The following is a 26043-nucleotide window of genomic DNA, read 5'->3' as shown; positions in this document are numbered from 1 at the left end:
ATTGAATACTTGAAATGGGCAAGTGGTATGGTTTGTGAATTATATCTCAATCAAGCAGTTATATTTTTAAAAGAACAAAAATGCAAAACAAAAGCAAAACAAACAAGAACAGTTTTTCTAAGTGTACACTTGAGTGTTTTTCCTTTTCCTCTTTCCTTTCACTCTTCATACAATGGTTAAACATTATTTACTGAGAGACCAATTCAGAGCTAGGGGTTAGCCTTCTCTAGGTGCTAGGGCAACTATAGTAAAGAAGACTAGCAATCAGGCAGTCTGATCTCATCAGGATTCACCTGGAGAATGTGGGCAGGGGCCATTGTCACCCTCAGGAAATAAATGCACAAATAAATATGCATAATTTCAGATAGAGATGGACTATGCAGTTGATAACAGGGTTATCAACTGGTAGCGAGTGAGCAGACTCTTTACAGAGGAGTAGGAGAGTTTTTTGGGCATGGACCAGGGAATGATGAGATGGAGTCAGTGGGGCAATATCTTAGCAATGAGGGTCTGAGGGAAGGAAAAGGCAAGAGACCACCCCTGTGCTGATGTGTTTGTGGAATAAGGAGGTGGCTGGAGCACAGTGTTGGGGGAGAGGGCCAGGAGGCCCGGTAGGTGGGGCACCCAGGGTTCAGATCCTAAGGACCCTGGAGGCTCTAGTAAGGCACTGCGATTTATCCTCAATGTGACGGAAGCCACAGGCCAGCGATGTGACCTGAGTTATCATTCAGACTCCAGCACAGCAGATGCATAACGTAGGTAGCAACCTCCCACTTATATATTTCATGGTAATTCATATTCTATTTGGCCTTGGTACCTTGCCCTATTCCTGCTCGTCGTGACACGTTCGTTGTGGGTCCAAGCAAAATATCACACATAACCAGAGGAAGCAAGAGTTGATTTGAAGATCTAGAAGATACCTATAGGAATATAAGCAGTGCACTAGCTCAGGCACAGTGCAGGCCACAAGGCTGATTGATGTCAGTCCAGGATCCGAGAGATTGGCCATGTTACCAGAAGTCACTGCCCAGACGTGGCTTTTCTGAAGATGCATATTAGAAATGTCACCCTGTTTTGCTCTCTGTGTATTTGATACCCCTTAAACTTGCCCAGTCCTGTGGCTTTATTTGCAAAGGGGTTTATCACTCGATACCTGCCTAGACTTGTTGGAACAGAAGCCAGAGGGAATAGAAACAAGATTTTCACCCGGTGTTCAGGGAAGGCTTTTCATCTTTGGTTGCAAAGCCTGTTGTTATCATGAAGGGCGGCTTCTGGCTTCCATACAACTGAAGTAACTCACCATCATTCCTCAGATTATCAATGAGACACTATTTTTATCGAATTCTCCCTCCGGCGATATTCATACTGTTGACGAATTTCTAACTGTCCCTTTAGGAGTATAACTCTATCCATGTATGAGACTACAGAAGCTTCCTAGATAAGAATTCTCTTATCAGCAAATGATACATGGAGCTATTTTCCCTCGGACTTGCTCAGTGTAATGTTCATAGACCTTTCTCAAGGCAACAGAGTTTTTTCATGATCTGCTCACTTAATTTAAAAAAATCCAAAAAAAAAATAAATAAATAAATAAAAAATAAAAAAATCCGTCTCAAATATGCACTAGTTTAGAACAAAAAGAATGAGAGTTGGAATGCCACAGCTTGATTTGAAAAATGTAAAAATCACCAATGATTGTGCCCACAAAAATATCTAGATGGGCAAGCATGCTCTGTGCCTTAGCTCCTGCCCAACCCCTTTGCTTCCTAGGAGATAATGTGCCCAATATGAAGGAACTAGAATAAACAAGGAGAAAAATTTTTTGAAGAATCAGAACTCTTTTTCTTTTTTTTTTTTTCTGCCTAGACTTGTTTTATTCCTTCCTTGTTATTCCTAGAAAAATACTGTTGTAATCATCTCTTCCGAAGTGAGTTACTTTGCTGTCTCAAGTGAAGGAATGCATTTCTTGAAGCCAAAAACAAAACCAAATAAATGTCTTCAGTCCTTATTTACCAAGATATGCCCAATGTGAGCTGAAATAGTACCTCATTATCATCTCTACAAGTTTTGATGGACACATTTTTCTTCATATAGAAAGCAACCAGTCTCTTGGTGTCTGTTTCCACTTAACCCAAGTCAGTGCTTTGTGGCAAAAAAAAATAAAATAAAATAATAATAATAATAATAATGAGCATGAAGCCTATCAATTTATGTTTTTACTGAGGCTTTTCTTCTGGCTTCTTTCAAGTTTTGCCACTGGCTGTGTTGTGACGGGGGGAAATGTGAGGTGCTCCTGCAAACCCGGATACACAGGCACACAGTGCGAAAGGTAGGTGCTGCCCCTCCCCCCACCCCACCCCACCCCTCCCTCACCCCTCACCCCACAGGGAGGGTGGGCTCTGCAGTCAGGCTGCAGCAGGCACAGGCTGTGGGTGGGGCTGTGCTGGGTGGAGGCTCAGAGCTGGGTGGGGCTGCTGGTTTCACCGAGGCTGGAAAAAGATCCCCAGGGAAAAATACAAGACTGCTCACTTAATAAATCATTAACCTCCTTGTCTTTCTTGTTTCTTACATGTTTCAGAAATTTGAGAATGAGACCCCACATATCATAGTCCCTACATACTCCTACCCACCTGCACACTCTCATACCCCTCCCCCTATGTATTGCTACCTGCCCCTCCCCCTCCACTTCCCTACATACTTCTACCCCCTACATGTCCTTACTTACCCCTACCTCCATATAAATTCTTCCTTGCATACCCCTACCCCACATATACAGATCCCTACATACCCGCACACACCACACACGCATCCTTATATAGCCCTTATTGGCACACATATCCCTACCTAGTCCTAGCTCCATGTAAACTCATCCCTACATACTCCTCACCCTACATATGTATCCCTGTGTATCCCTGCCCCCCACACATCCCTACTTGCTAGGACATCCACCCACAACTCTACATATTCTTATACACACACACACACACACACAGCCCTAGATATTCACACACACACACACACACACACACACACCCCAAACCCACACATTATCCCCTCTCTATCCCACACATTATGAACACCTGCAGGACAGTCTGTGTCATTCATTTCTGAATCACTGCTGCCTACCGTGGCACTGTTCATGTAATGGATGTTCAGTAATGAAACAAAAGAATAAGTGTTGCAGAATGGAAACTATGAACTTAATTATGAAGGACCGTAGAGCCAAGCTTTAGTTATTCAGGAACAGATTTTCATGATTAGCTACTATACACTACCAAGCATTTATAAGGGCTGTAAAAACTGCTTACGGTCTTCCTGGGAAGATGGCACATACATGTTTGAAAAAGTAACAGTGTAGCAAATGAATCATATGGGCAGCATATTTTTAAATTTAGAATAACTTTATCATAAAATCAATACATATCTTTATTAAAAATGATGTGATACAGGTGAGCAAAGAACTGTAAGGCCCACTACACCTCTTTGTAGCCCTTTATACTTGTACATGCTCACATATAATCCTACTTATAATCATTTTATTTACAGAAAACCCCAGCTGAAACTTGCATATTCTTACAGATCATTCTGTGTGCACAGATGTTTTCTTAAAAACAAAAGTAGATTGTTGTTTTGCTTTCTGTTTTGACTTGTTTTCTCATCTAGTAGAAGGCTAGCACTGTCTTTCCATTTCAGCAAAGTATTCACTGATAACATCATGTCAGAACCAAGAAGTTCTGTAATCTCCTCCTAGTCTTTGAGATAGTTTCACTGTTTTCCATTCAAAGCAGCACTAAAAGTAAATCCTTGCAGCAAAATATTTGTGTGTATAAATCCTCAAGATATAATTAATAGAAGTAGATTACTTGGATCAAAGGGTAGGTGTATTTTTCAGGCTTTTGATTCATTTTGCCTGTTTGCCCTCCAGAAAAGTCACACTTATTTCTAGTCCTACCAGTGGCAAAAGAGCACCTGCTGCCGCCAGTGAATACTAGAAATGATCAATTTTTAAAATATCTGCCAGTTTAGTAGGAGACCATTGTGTATCATTTTAATTTACATTTCTTTGTTTAATAATTAGATTGGAGTCTTTTTCATGTGTTCATTGACCACTTGTGGATCTTATTTTTGGGATTGTTTTCTAGGTCTTTTACTCATTTTTTTCTAGTGAAATGTTCTTTTATCAGTTTTTTTATTGGTTTGTACAAATTCTTTTAAAGGTAATGAGCCCTTCATACTATATGTTGCAGATACTTTTTTCAGTTTGTTTTTTGTTTGTATGTTTTTTTGGTTTTCTATTTTGTTATATGTTTCTACTCTGTATTCCTCAGGAGTCAGCCAATGGGGTCATGTTTAGGGAGGTTATATAAATGTTAATGCATTCTTTTAGTACTTTTATTTTTTTAAAAAAAAGATTTTACTTATTTGAGAGAGAGACAGAGCACAAGCAGAGAGAGTGGCAGAGGGAGAAGCAGGATCCTCATGGAACAGGGAGCTCAATGCGAGGCTTGATCACAGGACCTTGGGATCATATTCTGAAGCTGAAGGCAGACTCTTAGCCAACTGAGCCACCCAGGCACCCTACTTTTAATACTTCTATAGTTTTATTTCTTCATGTTGGTGAAAATTTGGAAGCTAGCCTTTTGGGGGTGTCATGGCCTCTCACAAGGCAGATAGATTTAGGGTTAACATGGTAGCCAAAATTGGCCAGAGCCCAAGTGACTCTGACTATCCCAGTATTCCATCCCCACAATCCAGGGCCCATGTTGCATGAAATACATGTAGTATTTGGCTGCATCCCAGAGCCACACTCAGTAGGGGAGGCACAAGGAAAGTAGGCCGATTAGGGGACTAGCAGATTCACATCCCTCATGTCACACTCACCGCAGGATGTGTGCTCATGAGTGAATGAGGACAGACACTCCTGTTGTTTTTCCCTCTCTTCCTCTCACACTGTCACACTCCTCTCTCTTTGGTTGAGTACATGTAGTTAAATTCACTAAAGGTCAATGTGCATCTACAAAATTTCTCCATAAACTTAGACTTGACCCTGTACATTTTATTTGGTCTTTGTGCCATTATCATTTCTGTGTCATTTCTGAAAATATAAAGCGCTTTTTGATATTTGGTTGAGCAAAGCTTCCTTCGTAACCCTTATATAAAATGTTTTCCTTGGCCATTCTGACATTTTATTTTCCTGGATAAACTTTAGAAGAGTGTTGCCTAATTAGAAAAAAAAAAAAAAACAGAAAATTAATTCAGCTGGATTTCATAGGAAAGCAGGTCCACTCTGGCCTGGGGTTATCTGGGATATTTGATGGACAGGGTGGGATGACAAGAGAGGTAGGGTTGGAAGGTGGCTCAAATCAGGGAAGTCATGCAAGAAAACGCAAGGTCCTCAAAGATATTTGCCATGGGAGAAAGGCACAAACTGCCTTATTGTGGGGATCACTGAGCATCAGCTAAGGGGCTGGGCACTGTCTTGTGGTAAAAAGAAGCAATTTCAAGGTTCTTCTGTTTTCCATTTCAGCAAGAGCAACGTTGCCCACAAATGCCTCACATCTATTATTCATTCTTTCTGCCAATGAAAAATGTATGGCGATCCTAGTATGTTTGGCACTGTGCTAAGCACTAGAGACATGTTAGCAGCTGGAGCACAGACTCTGCCCTCAGGGTTTTACAGTCTAGTGATGGGCAGATATACAAACCAGCTGTGAAAATAGTGGCTGAGAATATAACTGGGCTAAGTCAGGCTGCTGTAGGAGGGGCCTCCAACCAACCTTGGGGGGTGATGGACAGAAGGGGCAGCTGTCCTGAGACAGGAAAGATGGGTGAGTGGGTGGGCACTGGGAAGTTTCTTCTGGACTCTGTGGTTTAAAAGCTGTGAGACTCCCACCTGGGAGAGGGGTCCTAGTGTAATCCTCCTTAGGGTTCTTCACAAACAATAAAGCAGAAAACAGCAACATACTGGCTGAGACATCCACTTGGCAGGCAGCAGATTTGAAAAGAGAAATTCTTAATTAACAGTTCTCACAACTTATGTTTGTTACATTTGCTGTCTCAGGGAAGCAAACTAGTGTTTCTTAAAATTTTTTTTAAAAACTTTTCGACAGGTTAATGCTATATTAATGTCAAACTTTTTCATTTGTTGAACATTTATTGAGGACCTACTCTGTGCCAGGCATCATTCCGGCTCTAGTTGTTGGCTATGCAGCGGTGGTAGCTACAAGACAGTATAGGGTGAAGAGTAAAAATATAAGCAGGAGCCAGGAGGGCAGAGGAGGGAGCAGACAATCTGAGGAATGAGGTAGGAAAGGATTCCCAGCTCATACCTTGCTCTGGGACACGTTTCTCCCCCAGCCACTCAGAGCCACAGGTGACAAATATGTTCTCTGCTCTTTATTTGTTGTCCCAATGCCATTTATGAAATCAGGAAATTTTACTTCAGTCCATTGTGTTTGGACACTACCTTAAAATAAGAATAAGGGAACCAGTTGTTTCCGTGATCAGCAAATAACGCTTTTTGCAAGAGTAAGGAAGAAGTGGAATCAAACTTCCTGAATATTTACATGACTTTAATATGAAATATTTTATAATTATATATCTTTTACATGGAAAGTTTAGATATAGATAAGCCATCAAAAAATAAAGTATTTAAAATATAGATCTTTGGGCACCTGGGTGGCTCAGTCGGTTGAGTGTCTGCCTTCAGCTCAGGTCATGATCACAGGGTCCTGGGATCGAGCCCAGGGTCAGGTTTTCTGCTCAGTGGGGAGTCTGCTTCTTCCTCCCCCTATGCCCCTCCCCCTCTTCATGCTATCTCTATCACTCTCGCTCCATCTCTTTTTCAAATAAATAAATAAAAACTTTAAAAAGGAACACAGATCTTTTGCATAGTATGGTTTGTTAAGTAGAATACAGGACCAGTCACATAAAGTAAACCCTTATGCCAACTGGCTTGGTAGATTTAGATAAGCCACCTCAGCTTAATTACCTTCTTGGCAATTAAGGAATACATGGGTTTTCTGCTTCGTGTCTACTCTCTGAAATGTCATAATTCCAAGTGATACCAATTATACATAGATGCATATATACATGAATATTTCATCGTGCCTTAAAATGGTAACTACTTTTTATTGAGTGTCTATTATGTTCAGGCATGGTATTAGATTCCTCACTACATTTTTATCTCATATTCATGTATCAAAACAGGTATTGTTAGTGCAATTATTCATTTATTCACTCTGCATAGACTTATCTCGCACCTAATATGGGCCCAGGCACTATCCCAGATACTAGCAATTGATCAGCCAGAGAATCCATGCCCCTGTGGAGTTTACATTCTCATGACAGGAGTAAGATTAAGGAACTAAAGCTTGGAGGGTTAACAGCCCAGGGTTACACAGCACATGGTAGGGGCAGGGATCCAGCCAGATCTTCCTGATTGAAAGCCCATGTCCTTTGCACTGTATCACCAATGTATCCATTGGTGAAGCCTACATAAATTAGTTCCTTGATGCAAAGCTTAAATTTGGGGAAGAGAGTCAAATACCACATTCCCTTGATTCTGTCAATTGCACTGATAAGACACCACACACACATCAAGTTAATGACAATCTGGGGGAGATAGAGTGGGTGTGGAACTTTGCTAATAGACAGAAATATTTTGGTTTTCATCCCAATTCCAAAAACATTAACATGTGTCTGTTTTGTTTTTTAAGATTTTATCAATTAATGAGAGAGAAAGAGAGAGAGAGAGAGAGAGAGAGAACAAGTGGGGGGAGGGGTAGAGGAAGAGGGAAAAGCAAGTTCCCACTGAGCAGGGAGCCCTATGCAGGGCTCAATCCCAGGACGCTGAAATCATGACCTGAAGTGAAGGTGGACACTGAACTGATTGAGCCACCCAGGCACCTCTGTTGGTTTTTTAAAAAAAAATAGAAACTCAAAATCAAGGAAATGTCTTTTAACTTAAATAAGGAACTGAGTTCTCATCACTAAATTATCTGGAATAATAAAGGCTCCAAGCCAAGGGTAGGCACTGTAAATGCTCTCAGTTGCTTGAGCTCATTAAGTACAGCACTGTAGCAAGTAGTGCAAATATGAATTATGCAGGCTAGGAAATATTAATAAAATCCCCATTTTTGAAAAAATTTTTAAATTATATGAATTTTGCTTTAAATTTTTCTTTGAGGAAATTAGCCATAAATTAAGCAACATTTAATTATATGATATCTTCAGGAACATAACTTTGCATAAAATTCATCTATCTCTGATTTCCATATCGGTCCAACCACTGGATCTGTGTGCATTTTGTTCATCTGCCATTCAGCTGCAGGGGTGATTGAGGATTTTGTTGTCCTGGTATCAAGGAGGAGGATGCAAGTTCCACCACCTTCCACTTTCTCTGTTCTCATTCAAACCATAAATGTCTTTGTATTGAGACACATTCATTCCTGCAAATCAATGTCAGCCCTCCTCTCTCATAGGGTTACAATAAGAGGGAGTTAGAAGCTGAAGAAAATTGGTTGGAACAAATGATGAGTTCTTCAAGTGTTTCTCCTTTTCTTCTTTATTTTGGATAGATGTGCACCAGGATATTTCGGGAATCCCCAGAAGTTTGGAGGTAGCTGCCAACCATGCAATTGTAACAGCAACGGTCATTTGAGCAGTTGTCACCCTTTGACTGGAGGTAAGATGGACTCACACCTGTGTTAACATTTATCAATCTGGTATAAAATAGCAGGTGAGGAACCCAGGCAAAGGTTTCAGGAAGCATAATGAACAATTCCAGTTAACAAATTGTTTTTGTTAACAACCTTGGGAATGTTTAGGTAGTATTTAAAGTTTGGTAAATAACTTACTTCAAGTAAGCTTTTTTTAAAAAGATAAATTGTTTTAAAACTCAACTAATTATAGCCAAAATAACCTCCACTCCTACTTTGGTGATTTTGCTAAGATTTCCCTTGGCATTATAAGGTTATCATCACATCAGTTTTCTTCATGTGTGTAACTGAAGGAAGCAGCATATTCTTTCTCAAATAGCAATAAATATCTATGATACGGTTGGTATAGCTGGGATGAATTTCACATACCAAAGAAAAGACAATGACTAGGAATTAGTATGGGTTCATTAGGAACAATTTAGAAGAAAAGGGAAGATGGTTTTCTTCCTTTGACAGAGGATTTTAACATGATTTACCAAGAAAACATCACAGATATAATGTAATGCCAAACCTTAGATAAAATCTTTTATTTTATAGTTATGGACAGGATGAGCTAAACTGGGAATGTGTGTATTAGACAGAGTCAAGTGACTGTTCCCAAAAGAGTATAAACTAAATGGATTATTATCAGTCTAGAATGAGGTATCTATTGACCTATGCTGGAGCTTAATCCTTGACTCCATCTTGTTCAACACTGTTGACCTGAATGGAAATATAAAAGGCATGCCCACGCAGTTTTCAGATGGCTCAAAGTTGGGAGAGGCAGAAAATGCCTGCTATGGCACATTTAGAATACTTAAGGGACTCAACAACCTGAAACAATGGGCTAATTCTAACGAGACAGCATTATGTTAGGGATAAGCATGTGATCCTATAGCTGAATGGTATAAAATTATATATGTGATAAGTGAGATGTGGCTTAGCAGCAACAGGTGAAAAAGACTGAGGTCTTAGCAGCAAATTCAATATGGCTCAAGAGAGTAGTGTGGCCCATAGAACACCTCATATGATCTTCAATGAATTCTAAAGTCTAAAACCAGGTGGTCTGCCCTTCCCTGGTACACTGCTCACGTAAGTCCTCATGTAAGGCTTATGTATCTAGAAGATAATCGATAAGCTACAGTTTGTTCAGAAAGATGGTAAGACTTTGAAAAACACTTGGAGCCATGTCACATGAAGGATTTACAAACCTGAACCACAAAAAGAAGACTTGGAAAGGACATATTTGAAAGGCTGATGTGTGGGAGAAGGGTTGGTTTTGTTCCACATGGCATAAGGGGTAGAACACAATGAGTGAAAGTGAGAAGAAGATCTACTTGAAATCATCCTAAGGAAGAAGTGTCAGGGGTTTTAAGATGAAAAAGACTGTTTTAGAGAAAATGAGTTTCTACTGTGACTGTGGGTATTCAAGGAGAAGCTTCAATATCACACACAGCATATTCATGAGATGAATATATTTTCAATCCTCTTTTTCCTGCTCTAACAACAACAACAACAACAACAACAACAACAATAAAGCAACCTGAAGTGAGGATGGTAACTATGTGTTCCCCAAATGGAAGAAAATGCTCACACATGAGATTTTTTGTTCCTGTGAGCTTTTTTCCCTCTTCTTTATTCTTTCTTTTTCTTTTAATTAATAACCTACAGATTTATTGGTGGTCAAAACTCAAGCTTATTGAGAAAATTCCCCTGATCAATCATCCACATGAACCAGGTCGCCCCTAGAATATTCGAGATGCTGTAGGAGATTGTGAAAAAAATGAAACTCTGTTTCCTGGCCCCAAGGCATTTATAGTCTAATTGAGAAAATTGTGATGTAATGATACATACACATAAAAATGAGTTAAAAAAAAGGATGAGTAAGAAAAAACCTATTATATATATAATATATGTGTAATATATTATATATATATAATAAATTAAAATGTCTACAAATATATAGAAAGGAGATATTGTCTTTGAGTGGTCGGATCAAGGGTGATATTTTTATATTATTTTTCTGATTTTCCCAAATTTTCCACAGTGAACTTACATAATTTATTTTGCAAATAAAAGTAAATGTGGTTTAAAATATATGCATATATATATATATGTGAAGTGTGGAATATAGCCTGCTGCTGAGAAGACAAAACATGAAAGCTTCCTTGTAGCATGTCTAGGAAAATTTGAGCTTTAAAATTTCCTGTGGTGAAATTAGCTTATTTTTCTAGAGAGAAAGGAGAGGGATTTCATTGTAACAATGCAAGGTATGGGAAAAAGAGTAAAAATGGAAAGAGTTAAAATGACCAAGGATGACCAGTAGGCTTTCCTGACTACAGTTGAAAACCTCAAAATCTAGCTTATATCTGTGGTAATTGGCATGCAGGTGTGTGCATATATCTCTCTTAGCTTCTGTCACACTATTGTGTAATTTATCCGCTTCTCCCATGGGATCAGGAAACTACAGGACAGCAGGGATTTTTGTCTTAGTAGCTTTATATTTCCTGTATGTGGCACAACACCATGGCACACAGTAGACACTCAAAAGTGCTCAATCAATGTTTATTGAATGTTCTTGAAAGACATGGGAAGAGATGTCAACAGTTGTATAGGTAGCTATCACATGAAGAAAGCCTTAACACTAACAATTGGGATTTTAATTAGATAAGAATATCATGACCCTTTGTAGAGAAGAAACTGAATATACAGTAAGGGAGGTCACAAGAGAAGTTCCTGTAGCAAGACTATTGGGAGATGGGAAAGCTCCCAGAACAATGGCATGGATAAAGAAGGGAGAAGGGAAGAGCCAGTGATGTTGGATATTTGGGTGACTAAAATCTTCCCAAACTATCTTTTCTGAAAGCCAAGTTAAAAAGTAGTGAAGAGGAAGTTTAATAACAATATCTTCTTTGGTTATCCTTCTTTTCAGACTGCATAAACCAAGAGCCCAAAGATGACAGCCCAGCAGAAGAATGTGATGGTGAGAAAACAAAGGCCCCGTCCTTTCCGACTTGTGGGGTTTAGTTTGAGATATGTGAGCCTTGTGCTGGGACATGTACTTTCCAGGCTGGGAAAGCAATGGTGGGAGGAAGTGTGGGGAAGACTTCCTAGGGTCAAGACCAGCCTCTGTCAACTTATAGCTTTATGACCTTGGACAAGTGACCTGGTTTCTCCAAAATGCTGATAAATCTTTGATCACAGTGCCTGACAAATAGCAAGCTCTTGATAAATAAAAGCTATTTACTATTATTTTTTTCACATACAAAATAAGTAACACGTTGCATACAATCACGTTTCCCAATTTTTTGAGATATAATTGACATGTGACATTAAAGTATGCAACATAATGATTTGATATCTGTATATATTGTGAAATGATTATCACAATAAGTTTAGTTAATAGCCTCCCATAGTTACACATTTTTTTTTCTAGTAATGAGAATTTTTAAGACAGACTGTCTTAGCAACTTCCAAATATACCATACAGTGCTGTTAACTATAGTCACGTTATGCATTGTTACATCCCCAGGAATTATTTATCTTGTAACTGGAAGTTTGTACTTTTTGACTCCCTTCACCCATGTCCCCCATCCCACCACTTCTTTTTAAAATGTTCCTTATCTAGAGGTCTCTCTTTTGAAGAATCTGCATCCCTCCCTAAGAAGTCTAGGATTGCAATTTTTTTTTACCTGTGATGACATATATGCGCATTAACCGGGCTGTACAGCCCTTGTATTCTGTTTGCATTCATGTGGCTGCAGCCACAGCACATTTGCCTTTGACTATGGCCCCTACAGATTGTGACAGCTGTGTGATGACACTCTTGAATGACCTGGCTACTATGGGCAATGAGCTCCACCTAGTCAAGTCTCAGCTGCAGGGCCTGAGTGCCAGCACCGGCACTCTGGAGCAGATGAAGCACTTGGAGACCCAGATCAAGGACCTGAGGGTAAATACCCCATGCACCCAGTGCAATACTAGGCCCAGAAAAGCTACTTGGTGTATAGATGCTGCATGAGTACCCTTCAAGCAGGAGATGGGAAGAGGTTGACTTTGTTGAAGGCTCCCAGGGCTTTCCTTCCTCTGATCCAAATGGAGACTAGGTTTTTACTGCTGGAAAGTACTAGTGAACATACAAAACTAATACTTATAAGTGAATATTCTTTATTTGCTGCATGTTTCTGGGCTAATTTTTGTTCTAGAGCCCTTAACTAAGTATCTTGCATTCAGAAGAATCAAAAACAGGTTTGTATTACATTGGCATTAATTCTTTACATGTTTGGTGGAATTTTCCAGCGAAGCCATGTGGGACTGGGATTTTCTTTGTTGGAAGATTTGTTTGTTTGTTTGTTTTAAAATAAATCATAAGTTCAATCCTTTAAAAAATAGATATGGGACTGTTGGGGTTATGTATTTCTTCTTGAGTGATATTTGGTAAGTTGTGCTTTTCAAATAATTTTTTCATTTCATTTGAATTACCAAATGTATTGACCTAAAATTATTCATAGTTTTCTATATTATCCTTTTAATACCTGCAAAATCTGTAGTAACACCCTCTCATGCATTCCTGATATTATTTATGTTTTATCTCCTTTTTTCTTGATTATTCTGGCTAGAAGTTTATCAATTTTAATTATCTTATTTCATTGATTTTTCTCCATTGCTTTTCTGTTATCAATTCCATTGATTTCTATTATTCATATTTTTTCTTCCTTCTGCTTGCTTTGGGTTTAATTAGCTATTCATTTTCTAGTTTCTTAAGATGAAAGCTTATCTTACTGATTCAAACCTTTCCTGTTTCTAACATAAGCATTTAATTGCTACGAATTTCCCCCAAAGCACTACTTTAGCTGTATTCCACACATTTTGAAATGTTGTGCTTTCATTTTTATTCAATTCAAAAGATTTCCTAATTTCCTTCTGACATACCTTGGACCCCTGAATTACTTGGAAATGTGTTGTTTAATTTACAAACTAGGCATTTTCCAGGTAACTTCTTATTATTGATTTCTAATTTAATTCTATTGTGGTCAAAAAGCATACTTTACCTAACTCCAGTTTTTAAAAATGTGTTGAGGTTTGTTTCATAGCTTAAGATATGGTTCATCTGAGAAAATATTCTATGTGCACTGGAAAGAAGGTGGCCAAGAGAAGTAATAGGGCCTAGATTGCCCCACAGAGCCAGAGTCAGGCTCCCTGAGGAAACTGAGGGCACTCTTGCCTATAAATGGAGGTTTAAAAAAAAACTTTAAAACTGCCCAGTGCCCATTGTTGAGCAATGAGCATATGAGAAACCAGAAAAGCTACACTTGTAGCAAGATCTGGACATGATTCACAAGTCTAGTACAGGGTCTGTACTAGAATGTGACATCCTCAACATCACCATAGGGTACAAGTCCTCAGCTGCCAATGTAAGACCTGGTTCTGGCTTTGGAGATCTAGAGTGGGAGTAGTGATGACCATAAGATCACTGGCCAGGGCACAGAGAGTACAGAGAGAAGCGGAGACAATATTTACCTTCCAACACTGGAATAGACAAATAAGGACACAAAAGACACTCAACAGAAGCAACCATTAAGAGATGAGTTCCCTCTGGAGAAAATGAAAATCCTAAGACAATCTGAAAATTACTTTGAAGAATAACAATTCAATAGAAAGAACAAGAAATTAAAAAAATTGTTTAAAACACTAGAAACCAAATAAGATCCAGTTAAAAATCATGAAAATGAAAAAGAAGTTTACTCATTGAAGTGAAAGAGTATCTCAGTAGAGGAGATAAAGAGGTATCCAGGTAAAGATACCTTTATTGAGGTAAAGATAAAGAGGAGATAAACCCTAAACTAGACATAATGAGAGAGGGTTTGGCGAAAGTTTTATACGTGCTCTTGAAATGAAGCCCGATTCTAAACCAATTAGTGCTTGTAACTGAGTATATAGTTGACCCTTGAACAACATGGGGGCTAGGAGCACCGACCCTCTGCACAGTTGAAAATCTGCATATAACTTCTGACTCCTCAAAAACTTAACTACTAGTAGGCTACAGTTGACCAGAAGCCTTACAAACAGTATAAATCTTAAACACATATTTTGTGTATGTATTATATACTGCATTCTTATAATAATACCTATTTTTTCCTAATTTTTTGGTACTTCTAGGCTACATGGTTCATCTGTGGGGTTTTTTAAATTGTTACAAATCTTTAAAAATTTTTCCAATGTATTTATTGAAAAAAATCCATGTACAAGTGGACATACACAGTTCAAACCTATATTCAAAAGGGAACTTAATATTGCAAAAAACCATGCTAGAAAAATGGCTCTTTCCCATCTCATCAGGATACATTTTAGTCCATGATTTACAGGTCTATTAGAAAGAGGAAGAAAATCATTATGTTTTGAGAGAAAAAGAAGCTACCAGAGTTACTTTGGTGTCATCAATATAATCCTGCAGTTTGACGAAGGGCAGGGAACCAGCATTTTAGTGCCCATCCTATGAGCCAGGCTCTGTGATAGCACTTTATTTAATTCTCACAATGTCCTATGAGGAAAATAATGTTATCTTCATTTACCAGGCATGTTAGAGTTAAGTAACATGACCACCATCACACAGCTAGTACAAGGTGGTTCTAGAATTTGAACCAAGATCGAATTCCATGCTTTACCTACTCTACTTATCCAGGTATTCTAACATTCTATAGAGTGATATGCCTCAGTTTTCCCATAGTAAAATTAAAATAGATCTTCTTTCTAAATCACACACTGTTAAAATTCACTAGGAATAAGCATGAGAAGGGAAGTAGTTTTGAATGTTCATGTGTATATGACACTTCATAATATCATCAACACAACCTAGCATCTTAATATTATAATCCCCAATTTATCGATGAAGGAGATAAAATTCAGTGAGGCTTATCTACGAAGTGGCAGACCTAGGGTTTGGACCTAAGCTGAAAAGCTTGTGTTTTTTTCCCCAATCACTGGCTCTCTCACATGCAAGTGGAGGCAATAGTATTGCTTTTTCCTGTACATTTCTTCAAGCTATTAACAAGTTTTTTTTTTCCAAAAAAATGGAAAATAATCACTACTCAGATGTTATGTGCAGCAATGTCACTTTCTAAAAGTAATGATGCAGTTTAGTACCTGAAAAGACAGGAAACCTGGATTCTGGTCTTTAAGCAATCACTGATCAGCTCTACAGCTGTGGCATGGACAAGTCACCCAACTGCTCTGGATTTACATTTTCTCATTTGTAATGTGAGAGGATTCAATTAAATGAGCTCTCAGTTCCCTTCCTGCCATAAGATTCTTTGAATCTAATGATTCCTTCACTAAAGTAGCCTTAGGCACTGCTTTTAGTATTATAATGTTAAATATAGGTTAAAAACAACTGACATGTATTATAGAGTTGAAAAGCAATATATCAGGTGAATGGTACCACCTTCATTTCTTTAAGGTCAGGTCACTAACTCAAGTAAAGTATCTCTTGTCTCCTCATGTTTTTCAGTTTATTTTAGAGCCATGTTACAACTTACATCAGAAAGTAGGCTTCTAGGGCACCTGAGATGGCTCAGTCAGTTGGACATCCAACTCTTGATTTCTCCTCACATCATGATCTCAGGGTTGTGAGATCGAGCCCCTTGTTGGGCTCTTAGTCCAGTGTTGATTCTGCTTAAGATTCTGTCCCTCTCCCTCTGCCTCTCCCCTCAACTCTCTATCTCTAAATAAGTAAATAAAATCTTTTTTTAAAAGTAAAGAAAGTAGATTCTTCAAGTGTCTGATTTCAAAGAACCCAATCTTTTCCTGTAGACCAGCATTGGGCTTGCTAAATCAATCTCTTCATATCATTACCAGGATTACTGAGTTGATAGGACTTAGTCTAGATTCCTGCTCTAATGTGAGATTCACTTTGCATTGTGCTTCCAGAATCAGTTATTCAACTATCGTTCTGCCATTTCAAATCATGGATTAAAAATGGATGGTCTAGAAAAGGAACTGGGTAATTTGAATCGTGAATTTGAAACCATGCAAGAAAAGGTAAGGTGTTCAGTCAATAATGGTAACTTTTTGTGGTCCTCCAAATATTGTTAGTTTCCCCCCATCAACATGGTTTGTTGTTAATCAGTTTATTTTTCATATAGGTTCAAATAAATTCCAGAAAAGCACAAACATTACATAACAATGTTGATCGGACAACCCAAAGTGCAAAAGAGCTGGACACAAAGATTAAAAATGTCATCCAGAATGTGCACAGTAAGGAGTTTCTCAGTCCAATTAAATATTTTTTTATTCTGTTCTGTGCTCTGAAAGATTTTCTACTTAATAGTTCGACATTATGGAAAAGATCCTGTAGTGACACTAAAAAACTAATATAAACCCTCCATAAAAATCTCTGCGCTTTTCTGTTTTTTAGTAGTCAGCTGGAGTCCAGAATTCCCAGTTTAATAAACTACTTGATATTTTCTAGTTCTCTTGAAGCAGATCTCTGGGACAGATGGGGAAGGAAACAACCTGCCTTCAGGGGATTTTTCTAGAGAGTTGGCTGAAGCGGAGCGCATGATGACAGAACTACGGAACCGCAACTTTGGAAAGCACCTGAGAGAAGCAGAAGCTGAAAAAACAGAGGCTCAGCTCTGTAAGAAAACTCCCAGATCCAAAAAAAACAAAAAACAAAAAACAAAACTCCCAGATCCTTGCATGCAGTCCATTCTAATGGGCTTGAACTACAGTGTGCAAAGTGCAAGGTCGGGTCCCCGGTTACAGGTGGAGAGACCTGTTATTTCAGCATACTGGACTTTTTTTTTTTAGAGATTTATTGATTTATTTTAGAAGGGTGGGGGTGGGGTAGAGAGAAAGGGAAAAAATCTCAAGCGGACTCTCTCCTGAGCTCAGGGCTCTATCTCACCACCCTGAGATCATGACCTGAGCCAAAATAGTCAGAAGCTTAATCAACTGAACCACCCGGATGTCCCAGCGTACATGACTGTTAGGAGCATCAAGTGAGAATGGATAGCCCCTCCAAGCTGCCAACAGGTTGTAAGAATATAGCATCTTGCCATGATGCAAGAAAAAAAAATAGATTCTTCTCCAAAGATATTAGACACTGATACCTCCTTTTCCTTTTTTAACTACATTTTTCTTTTTCTTTCATTAAGCTCCATCCAGGTTTCTCATTATATCATTTTGTAAAGGTTGCCTCACCACCACTGGGGTTTAGAATCACAAACTGATATTAACACTACTCTTGGAGAAACCAAAAACTCGGTGTAGATACCAAATATATCCAGAGACTTTGCTTAGGGAAAATGCCTCATTAGTTCAAACCTGGGAGTAATAGAAGTCTGGTGCATAGTTTTTCAAATACTGGTCTTTTTTCTCTAGTAAAATGATATGTCAGAGGTTAATATGCAGATGGTAACAGTTTTCTTTTAGCACTTGTATTGTTCAAATTTAATATTAGTCTTTGCTTTGGACTGAGGAGACAGTGTTAGTAGCAGTTAGTAATATTAGTGAGCAGTAGTGTTAGGGGCTTGTGCTCTATACTCTGCAGGTCTCGTTCAAGTGCCAAGGTTGACCGGTCATGCAACTTTGGGTCAGTCACCTAGTCTCTCAGGCTGTCCATTTCAATATCTGAACCAGGAGACATATTATTATAGTTTTCAAGTGGTTATGTTTGCGCACACAACCATGCACACAGCAGGCACTGCATAAATATTAGTTTCCTTTCTCATTCACTTGCAAGTTCAAGGAAAACCATGAAATAAGTAGAAACTCGATCCTTCTGTAGTCTTCATAGTCTAGCTTCAAGGTACTCGTCTCTCAAGTGAAAAACAAAAAGTGATCTTTTACAGTGCTGACTCGGATAAGGAGCCGGCTGGAGAAGCACCAAGTGGAGAACGGTGCACTTGTTAAGAATATGCGGGATTCTTTAAATGACTACGAAGCCAAACTCAGTGACCTCCGTGCCCTGCTACAGGAAGCATCTGCCCAAGCAAAGCGGGCCACTGGCCTCAACCGAGGAAACGAGAAGACTTTGGAATCCCTCGAGGTGGGTTCACAGTCAGAATCGGCATGCTTTCATTAATGACCAGGCTGAGGGAGCAGGGATCTTTATCATTAATAAAATGGCCTGGCCAGGCACTTTGTCAGTACATCTGATCTGTGCACACCTGTCTGTACAGCAGATGCCAATCAAACAGGCATAAGGAATTAAATGCAAAACCAAAGTCATTCCTACTCCTCAGTCACCAGAAAACATTGTGAACTTAAACCACAGGGAAAGCAGAGCAAATTGCTTTCTCCCTGCCCCGGGCTGATGGAGTACTGGAGGAATAATGTTGCCAAGTAGATGAGAAATGAAACCAATATTGTTATAATTAAATCCAAGCATATAATATATGTTTTAAATAACTGACTTTTTGTGTCAGCTGGGTAAACATCATTATCATAATCACTGGCAACAGCATTTTAAGGCATTATCTGCATTATGGGAAATAGATGAAAATCCAGGCCTCATGGATTTTCTGCATCCAGGAGCTGCAGAGACAAGATTTAGAGCTTGAGGTTCCAGGGTATATCTTTTCACTGGTGCACATCATATGCTGAGACAGCAACATGAGCATGAGGCCTTATAAAATGACAGTAAGATCAGAGTGGAATGACACAGGACTGACCCCCCAACAAGAAGAATTTAGTAAAAGAAAATAAATATCTTAGTAGATGGCAATACGCTTAACTCCCAAAGCCTCTTCAAACAGCGACTCTGCTTTTGGGAGTCACTGATGATGGTGGAGCATGATCCGAATTTGTGGGTCTCAGAGCTTTGGCGGCTCCTTGCCTGGCCTTCTCAGGTTCCGGGAGCTTTCTTGTTGAAGCGCTGCTATGTCCTCACGGGGCCTGGCAGGTAGATCATGGTGATGGTTAGTGCTGCTTTGTTTAGTGAAAATCTCTTGTTCTGCCTCACAAACCAGAGCTGACTTACCTATCCACTCATTGGCTGAGTTGCTCCCAGTATAGAAAGCTTCTTCAACAGTGCTAGCTGTTGTTTCATTGGCACTGAGTTTGAAGAAACCATGACAACACACCCACGCAGCAAACTGAAGTGATTTCCCTTCACTCTGTGGTTGCCTAGATGATCTTTAAGTTCAAAAGAATGTTCTGGCTTGAAATTACTTATATGCTGTGGCCCAATAACGATGCCTGTGCCTTCTGATAACCCATCATGTGGTTCAAACAGATACTCTTTTTATTCTCTCCAGAGACAAGTTAAAGAAATGAATTCCCTACAGAGTGATTTCTCCAAGTACCTAACCACTGCAGACTCTTCCTTACTGCAGACCAACACACTGCTGCAGCTGATGGGGAAAAGCCAGGAGGTAGAGACAAAACTCATTCTCTGGAAAATTGAAAAACATTCAGATCATATACAAGGAAACTATGAGATAGGCTAATCTGTTATGGGTTTTTTTTTTTTCCTGCAGTATATGTCTTTTAGACGGAAGGAAATAAACCAAAGTGTTTATTGAGGTGCCCTCCTGGGCACAGGGGCAGGGGGTGCTAATGATAATGTCCTTTCTATGTCTGTTCTTACCTAATTAGCCCCCAGTGAGCAAATGGTACTTTTGTGATAATAAAACAAAATTGGAATGCTGTTTTTAAGATATCAAGCATACTTTTGTTAGTGGGACGTATTTAGAACTGATAAAAGATTGACCACATTAGCAGCCCAACGGGTATTTTGGAAATACCTTTTATAATCACTACTTTTAAATTAAAAAAAAAGTATTTTGGTTCAGTACAACATTACAACATAACAGTATGTTTTTACAAAATTTGTCAAAGGGATTACCCACCATAAGAAAAATGTTCAAATGGTGGGAAAACTTAGAAAAGTGTTATCAGTGCCACTATGGAAATAATGTATCCCAGGAACCTGAAGTTTACGATAGAGTTCAAGAAAATGGTATATACAATCTTAGCTTAAATTGACACTGTCTTTGTTTACCTGAAAACATAGGAATATGAAAAATTAGCTGCCACTTTAAATGAAAAAAGACATGAACTAAATGACAAAGTGAGAGAACTATCCCAGTCCGCCAGCAAAGCGTCCCTGGTGATGGAGGCAGAAAAGCACGCACAGTCTTTACAAGAGCTGGCAAAGCAGCTGGAGGAGTGAGTGACCCCCGAGATCTAACTGAACGGGTGGCTGGAGCCTAGTGTGAAAGCCTCCCCAACAGCTGGTCTTCAGAGTAGGGTGGAGGGCAGACCCCAGGGCCCAACCCAACCTGCAACGGGCAGGAGGTGGGGGGTTGATTCCCAAATGCATCCATGCCACCTCTGATCTCCATTTGCGTAATGAATCAGGGAGGCTGGGGGATGGGAGGCAGTGGGGGGTGCTGGAGCCCTTCACCCACACTGTCTTCCAGGATCAAGAAGAATGCCAGTGGAGATGAGCTGGTGCGCTGTGCAGTGGATGCCGCCACCGCCTATGAGAACATCCTCAACGCCATCAAAGCAGCTGAGGATGCGGCTGACAAGGCCACCAGGGCCTCCGAGTCTGCCCTCCAGGTGGGCACCTGCCTTGACCCCTTTTCTTTCCGTATGCACTGTGGAATATAAACAAGCATTCTTTTAAATCGAGCTTGTATAAAATAGACTTGAACTTGCTCCAAACATGGCTCACTTCTGTATTTACTTGACTGTTTTGATATACGTAGCACAGTTGGAAAAACCATTTGTAAAACCAAATGGAAATTACACTGATTATCAATGTCGAACCAAGGTAAGTAGTATAGCCTGCTCCTTTCTAGGAATGATTTAGGCTGTGAGTAAGTATTGACATTTCCCAAAGAAGAGAGAGATTTTTGTACGCAGTTTGGTAATCATTTATTTCCTGTCATTAGTCTTAACACCTGGGCATGTCTTGGAGTCCTTTGGGATTTTCTCTGCACCATATAATATTCCTCTATCTAAAAATAAAGAAGAAAATATAAACATTAAAGAATTAGGGCCAGGTCTTCTTGGAAGGTTGAAGATGCTTATCTCCCAAATACTGAAAATCTAAAAGCAACTCAGTCTGTCTTCAGTTACTGAAGAGGGTATTGTGCAAACGACATGGAGAAAATGAGACAGGTGTCACATAATTTGTCAGTTTGCCACCAGGGCAGGGCCCACCTCCCCAAGCCACAAGTACCTACTTACAGCCTTAACTATATCTTTTAAGAAACAGACTTTTTAAACCTCCTCCTCACCTTTGAGCCTCATCCTTTAAAGACTAAAGATAAGGGTTTTCAGAGTAGGATGAAAATCTCACTCCACATTTCCTAAGGTGTGCCACATGCTCAAGGTTGATAAATGTTTGATTGCAGACAGTGATAAAGGAAGATCTTCCAAGAAAAGCGAAAACCCTGAGTTCCGACAGTGATAAACTCTTAAAGCAAACCAAGATAACACAGAAGAAGCTCCAGCAAGGTATTGAGGTTGGTGGCTGGGAGAGCCAAGGGCTTGAAAATGACCTAGAAGATCAGGAGAAGCAGCAAATTCTAGAAACAAATGTTTTTTGTGAATCTCAGTATCATTGCAGACAATACTTTGTAAATCCAGCGTCTATTTTACATTGATGTTTCCACCTAGCATTCTCACATGTACTAAATTAACTAGAATCTCATGAGTAGAACATAGATCTTGAAGGTGATAGGCTTGTTTTGGCTTGGATTTGAGGCCTATTTAATTTGATGCACAAGTGATTGTGGCATTGGCGACCTGCACGGTGTAGAGGTATGTGCAGGGCTGATTTCTCATTGAAGACCCAGACATAGTTACAGGTCACTGGAGTTTGAAAATTCCTTAAGTCTTAGAATCTTAGTAAGTAAAAGTAGCAAAATCACTACCCTTGTGAACCATGAGAATTTTTGAATGATACATTTTATCTTTGAAATGTTCCCATTTATTTAATTTTTTACAAAACAATGAAGCCATTTTAATCTCTCCAAATTCCAGTGTTCTGAAAATTCCATATCTTGATTTTTCTCTGGTCTTTCATGTTCCTTCATGGCCAATAAGTTATCTTAGCCTCTTTAGTTATTAGATGCCTTCTGACAGTAAATAAATGTATTTATCTTTTTTCATTTTAAAAAATTAAATACATGAAAAATCACACACAAAAAAACATAGTAACATAGAAGGATTTGCTTAGCAAATTGCAGGAGTTTCCTGGTATGACATTGTTCCCTTCATAAAATCTGAGCTAAGAGGAAAGGACTGGTGTTTTAAATAGGGTTGGGATGCTAACTACATTGGTATTTTTTTCTTTTGTTTTCTACCACCTTGCTTGCTTGCTTCTCTTTATCTTTTGATCCCCTTCACCCATTTTTCCCATTCCCATCCCTGGGTTAGGGCAACCACTAATATGTTGCCCATATTTATAAGCTTATTGTTTTCATTTTGGATGTGTTTTTAGATTCCACATATAAGAGAGATCCTAAGGTATTTGTCCACATTGCTATTTAAATCAGTCCTGGAATTATAATTTAGATCGTTTATCATCATTTGGATCTTAAAGCATTCACTGGTCATTTTCCATGGCAATATTATCAGCTAGGAATGTCTGTGAACTCCCTCCCTTTCAATGAATCACCTTAAATGTATCAGTCTGGAAATGAACAGAAACAATGCCTACTTTGTGTGTCTATTTGCTTAGATAAGGTTCTCTCAAGGGCACTTCTTTATCATCTTCTTTATATTCTGACTAAAGAAGCATCCTTTCTACATTATTCACTCACTCACTCATTCATTCATTCATTCAATAGGTATGTACTAATATTAAGGCCAGATTTAATATTAGTAATTAATTAATTAATTGATTAATATTGCCAGGCAATGCACTGTGACATAGCAGTGAATAAGACAGTCACATCCCTTTCCTTCACTAAGTGGAGACATTTGCCCTGAGCAGAGTAGAAGTTAACCCTCCCCTAGATGATTAAGCATCTCTCTTTCTTCATGGGCATTTCTCAGGAGCCTGGTACCCAGGCATGGATATGCTCCTGGCCTCTGTAACCAGAATCCCCTGAGGCTATGCATCTAGGCACATTCATGCCTCCCGATGCTTTATTTTATTGTAGAAATCAGTCCGGCTCTCAACAACCTACAGGAAACTCTGAAAGTTATGACAGTTCGGAAAGGGTTGATCGACACCAATATCACTGTCATCCGGGATGACCTTCGTGGGATACAGAGAGGTCAGCATCTCCCCACCTACTGTACTTGGCTTCTTTTGTAGAGCATTTCAGATACTTACACCTCTCTCTTTGTGTGTGCATTAGATGACATCAGTGGCATGATCAGTAGTGCAAAGAGCATGGTCAGAAATGCCAACGACATCACAGATGAGGTTCTAGATGGGCTCAGCCCCATTCAGACAGATGTGGCAAGAATTAAGGATACCTATGGGAGCAAACAGAGCGAAGACTTCAACAAGGCTCTCGCTGATGCAGATAACTCAGGTACCAGGCATCCTTCAGCCAGGACCTATGATCCATTTTCTCCACTGTTATGTGCTCTGGTCAATTGATTTAAATTCTTCCCTGGTAAAGCCTGAAATTAGAAATCAAAATATTAGAAAGTAACTTCACATAATACATTCAAAGAATATGAGTACTCTATTAGTTAGAAAGACTAGGTAGAATTTTTTTTTTAAGATTTTATTTATTTATTCATGAGAGACAGAGAGAGAAAGAGGCAGAGACATAGACAGAGGGAGAAGCAGGCTCCCTGCAGGGAGCCCAATGTGGGATTCCATCCAGGCATTCCGGAATCATGTCCTGAGCTGAAGCTCAACCACTGAGCCACCCAGGCATTCCTAGGTAGGATTTTTTTTTAATCCATTAACATTGCTATTGATTTTTCCTTTTATAGAGATACAGATCCCTTAATTATGAGGTATTAAATTATAATTGATATTAAGGATCAAAAACCAAAGATTTCTTTTCTTCTATAGTGGTCAAGAAAGATAACTTGATATCTAGATTATAGGATAAAGGCATGATGTATTTAGGAAAGGTATTTGCCTGACTCTGAGTCATCCTATCCAATATTTGGGAACCATACATAACACTTGACATATTGTCAATGAGAAAAATCTACATTTAACCTTTTCCTAACTCATAACTATAAATTTCTGTTTTATAATCTCACCAACAGTAAAGAAATTAACCAACAAACTGCCTGATCTTCTGAGCAAGATTGAAAGTATCAACCAACAGCTGTTGCCACTGGGCAACATTTCTGATAATGTGGACCGTATCAGGGAGTTAATTCAGCAGGCCAGAGATGCTGCAAATAAGGTAGGTGTGTCCCCACATTGCCAGGCACTAAGCCTCCTTCTTTTTTTTTTTTTTAATTTTTAATTTATTTACGATAGTCACAGAGAGAGAGAGAGACAGAGAGGCAGAGACACAGGCAGAGGGAGAAGCAGGCTCCATGCACTGGGAGCCCGATGTGGGACTCGATCCCGGGTCTCCAGGATCGCGCCCTGGGCCAAAGGCAGGGGCCAAACCACTGCACCACCCAGGGATCCCACTAAGCCTCCTTCTTTGAAAAGTTACCACATTCATCAAGAAACAGAAGGCACTTGTTTACACATGAACTGGTTGTCTTTCTTGTTCTAACTCTTTGGTTATTTGGGATGTGAATGTTGACTTCCTCCTGCCAGCCTTCAGAAGTGCGCATTACCTTCATGCCTAAATGATCTGGAATGTCAGAGACCTGGAGTAGTTTCCTCCCCACTGAGTTTATGCAGGCAGGTGGAAGGGTTCTCCTCCAGACAGTTGGTGAAGTATTACTGCAAGTTCAAGTGGGGGTTCTATGATCAGAATGTGCTGGGGTGATACTGCACAGGTCCTGCTTTCTTATTATAACTTGAAAGTTGTAGAATCCACTTTTATTGAAGACAGAGGATTCTAGCAGATATCCTTCTTTGGAATACAAATTCATCAGCCTTTCTCACTTTGACCTGACAGTATCCACTTGAATTCCTGACACTTCGCACAATTTGTTTTGTCCTAAAATAATATTAATGAAACATCTTGCGTTTTTCATCTACCCCCTCCCCCGTGAGATATTTGGAGAGAGAGGGTTGGGAAACCAAGTCAGAGTATCACTGCCCTAATGGTTGATTCCTAGGCTTACTATTACTTCTGCCCTTACATCTGAGAAAGAGAAGTACTCCCAACGTAAAACCTTTAGCAGGAGGGAAAAAAAAAAAAATCTGTGGCAGGAAATCATAAAGTACGAGGCACAGTTTGGAAGACACACCCTTTCACACCCAATTGTGCTTTATAACACC

At 39.3% G+C, this 26043-nt stretch overlaps 1 protein-coding gene across 2 annotated transcripts in view; it reads left to right on the top strand.

Annotated features, from left to right (window-relative positions):
• Nucleotides 1–26043, top strand: part of LAMA3 (laminin subunit alpha 3) — a 250272-nt gene that overhangs the window by 183118 nt on the left and 41111 nt on the right. For both annotated transcript variants that reach the window (XM_025429300.3, XM_025429301.3), the window contains 15 exons: nt 2249–2329; nt 8580–8686; nt 11632–11682; nt 12500–12651; nt 16626–16736; nt 16841–16952; nt 17167–17334; nt 18551–18747; nt 19958–20074; nt 20716–20870; nt 21125–21266; nt 22067–22169; nt 23822–23938; nt 24023–24202; nt 24900–25042. In XM_025429300.3, coding sequence (XP_025285085.3) covers nt 2249–2329; nt 8580–8686; nt 11632–11682; nt 12500–12651; nt 16626–16736; nt 16841–16952; nt 17167–17334; nt 18551–18747; nt 19958–20074; nt 20716–20870; nt 21125–21266; nt 22067–22169; nt 23822–23938; nt 24023–24202; nt 24900–25042 — 1936 coding nt within the window. The remainder of the gene's footprint in view (nt 1–2248; nt 2330–8579; nt 8687–11631; nt 11683–12499; nt 12652–16625; nt 16737–16840; nt 16953–17166; nt 17335–18550; nt 18748–19957; nt 20075–20715; nt 20871–21124; nt 21267–22066; nt 22170–23821; nt 23939–24022; nt 24203–24899; nt 25043–26043) is intronic.

Source organism: Canis lupus, chromosome 7, assembly GCF_003254725.2.
Source record: "Canis lupus dingo isolate Sandy chromosome 7, ASM325472v2, whole genome shotgun sequence".
NCBI lineage: Eukaryota > Metazoa > Chordata > Mammalia > Carnivora > Canidae > Canis > Canis lupus.
This window is presented reverse-complemented; position numbering and strand designations above follow the sequence as displayed.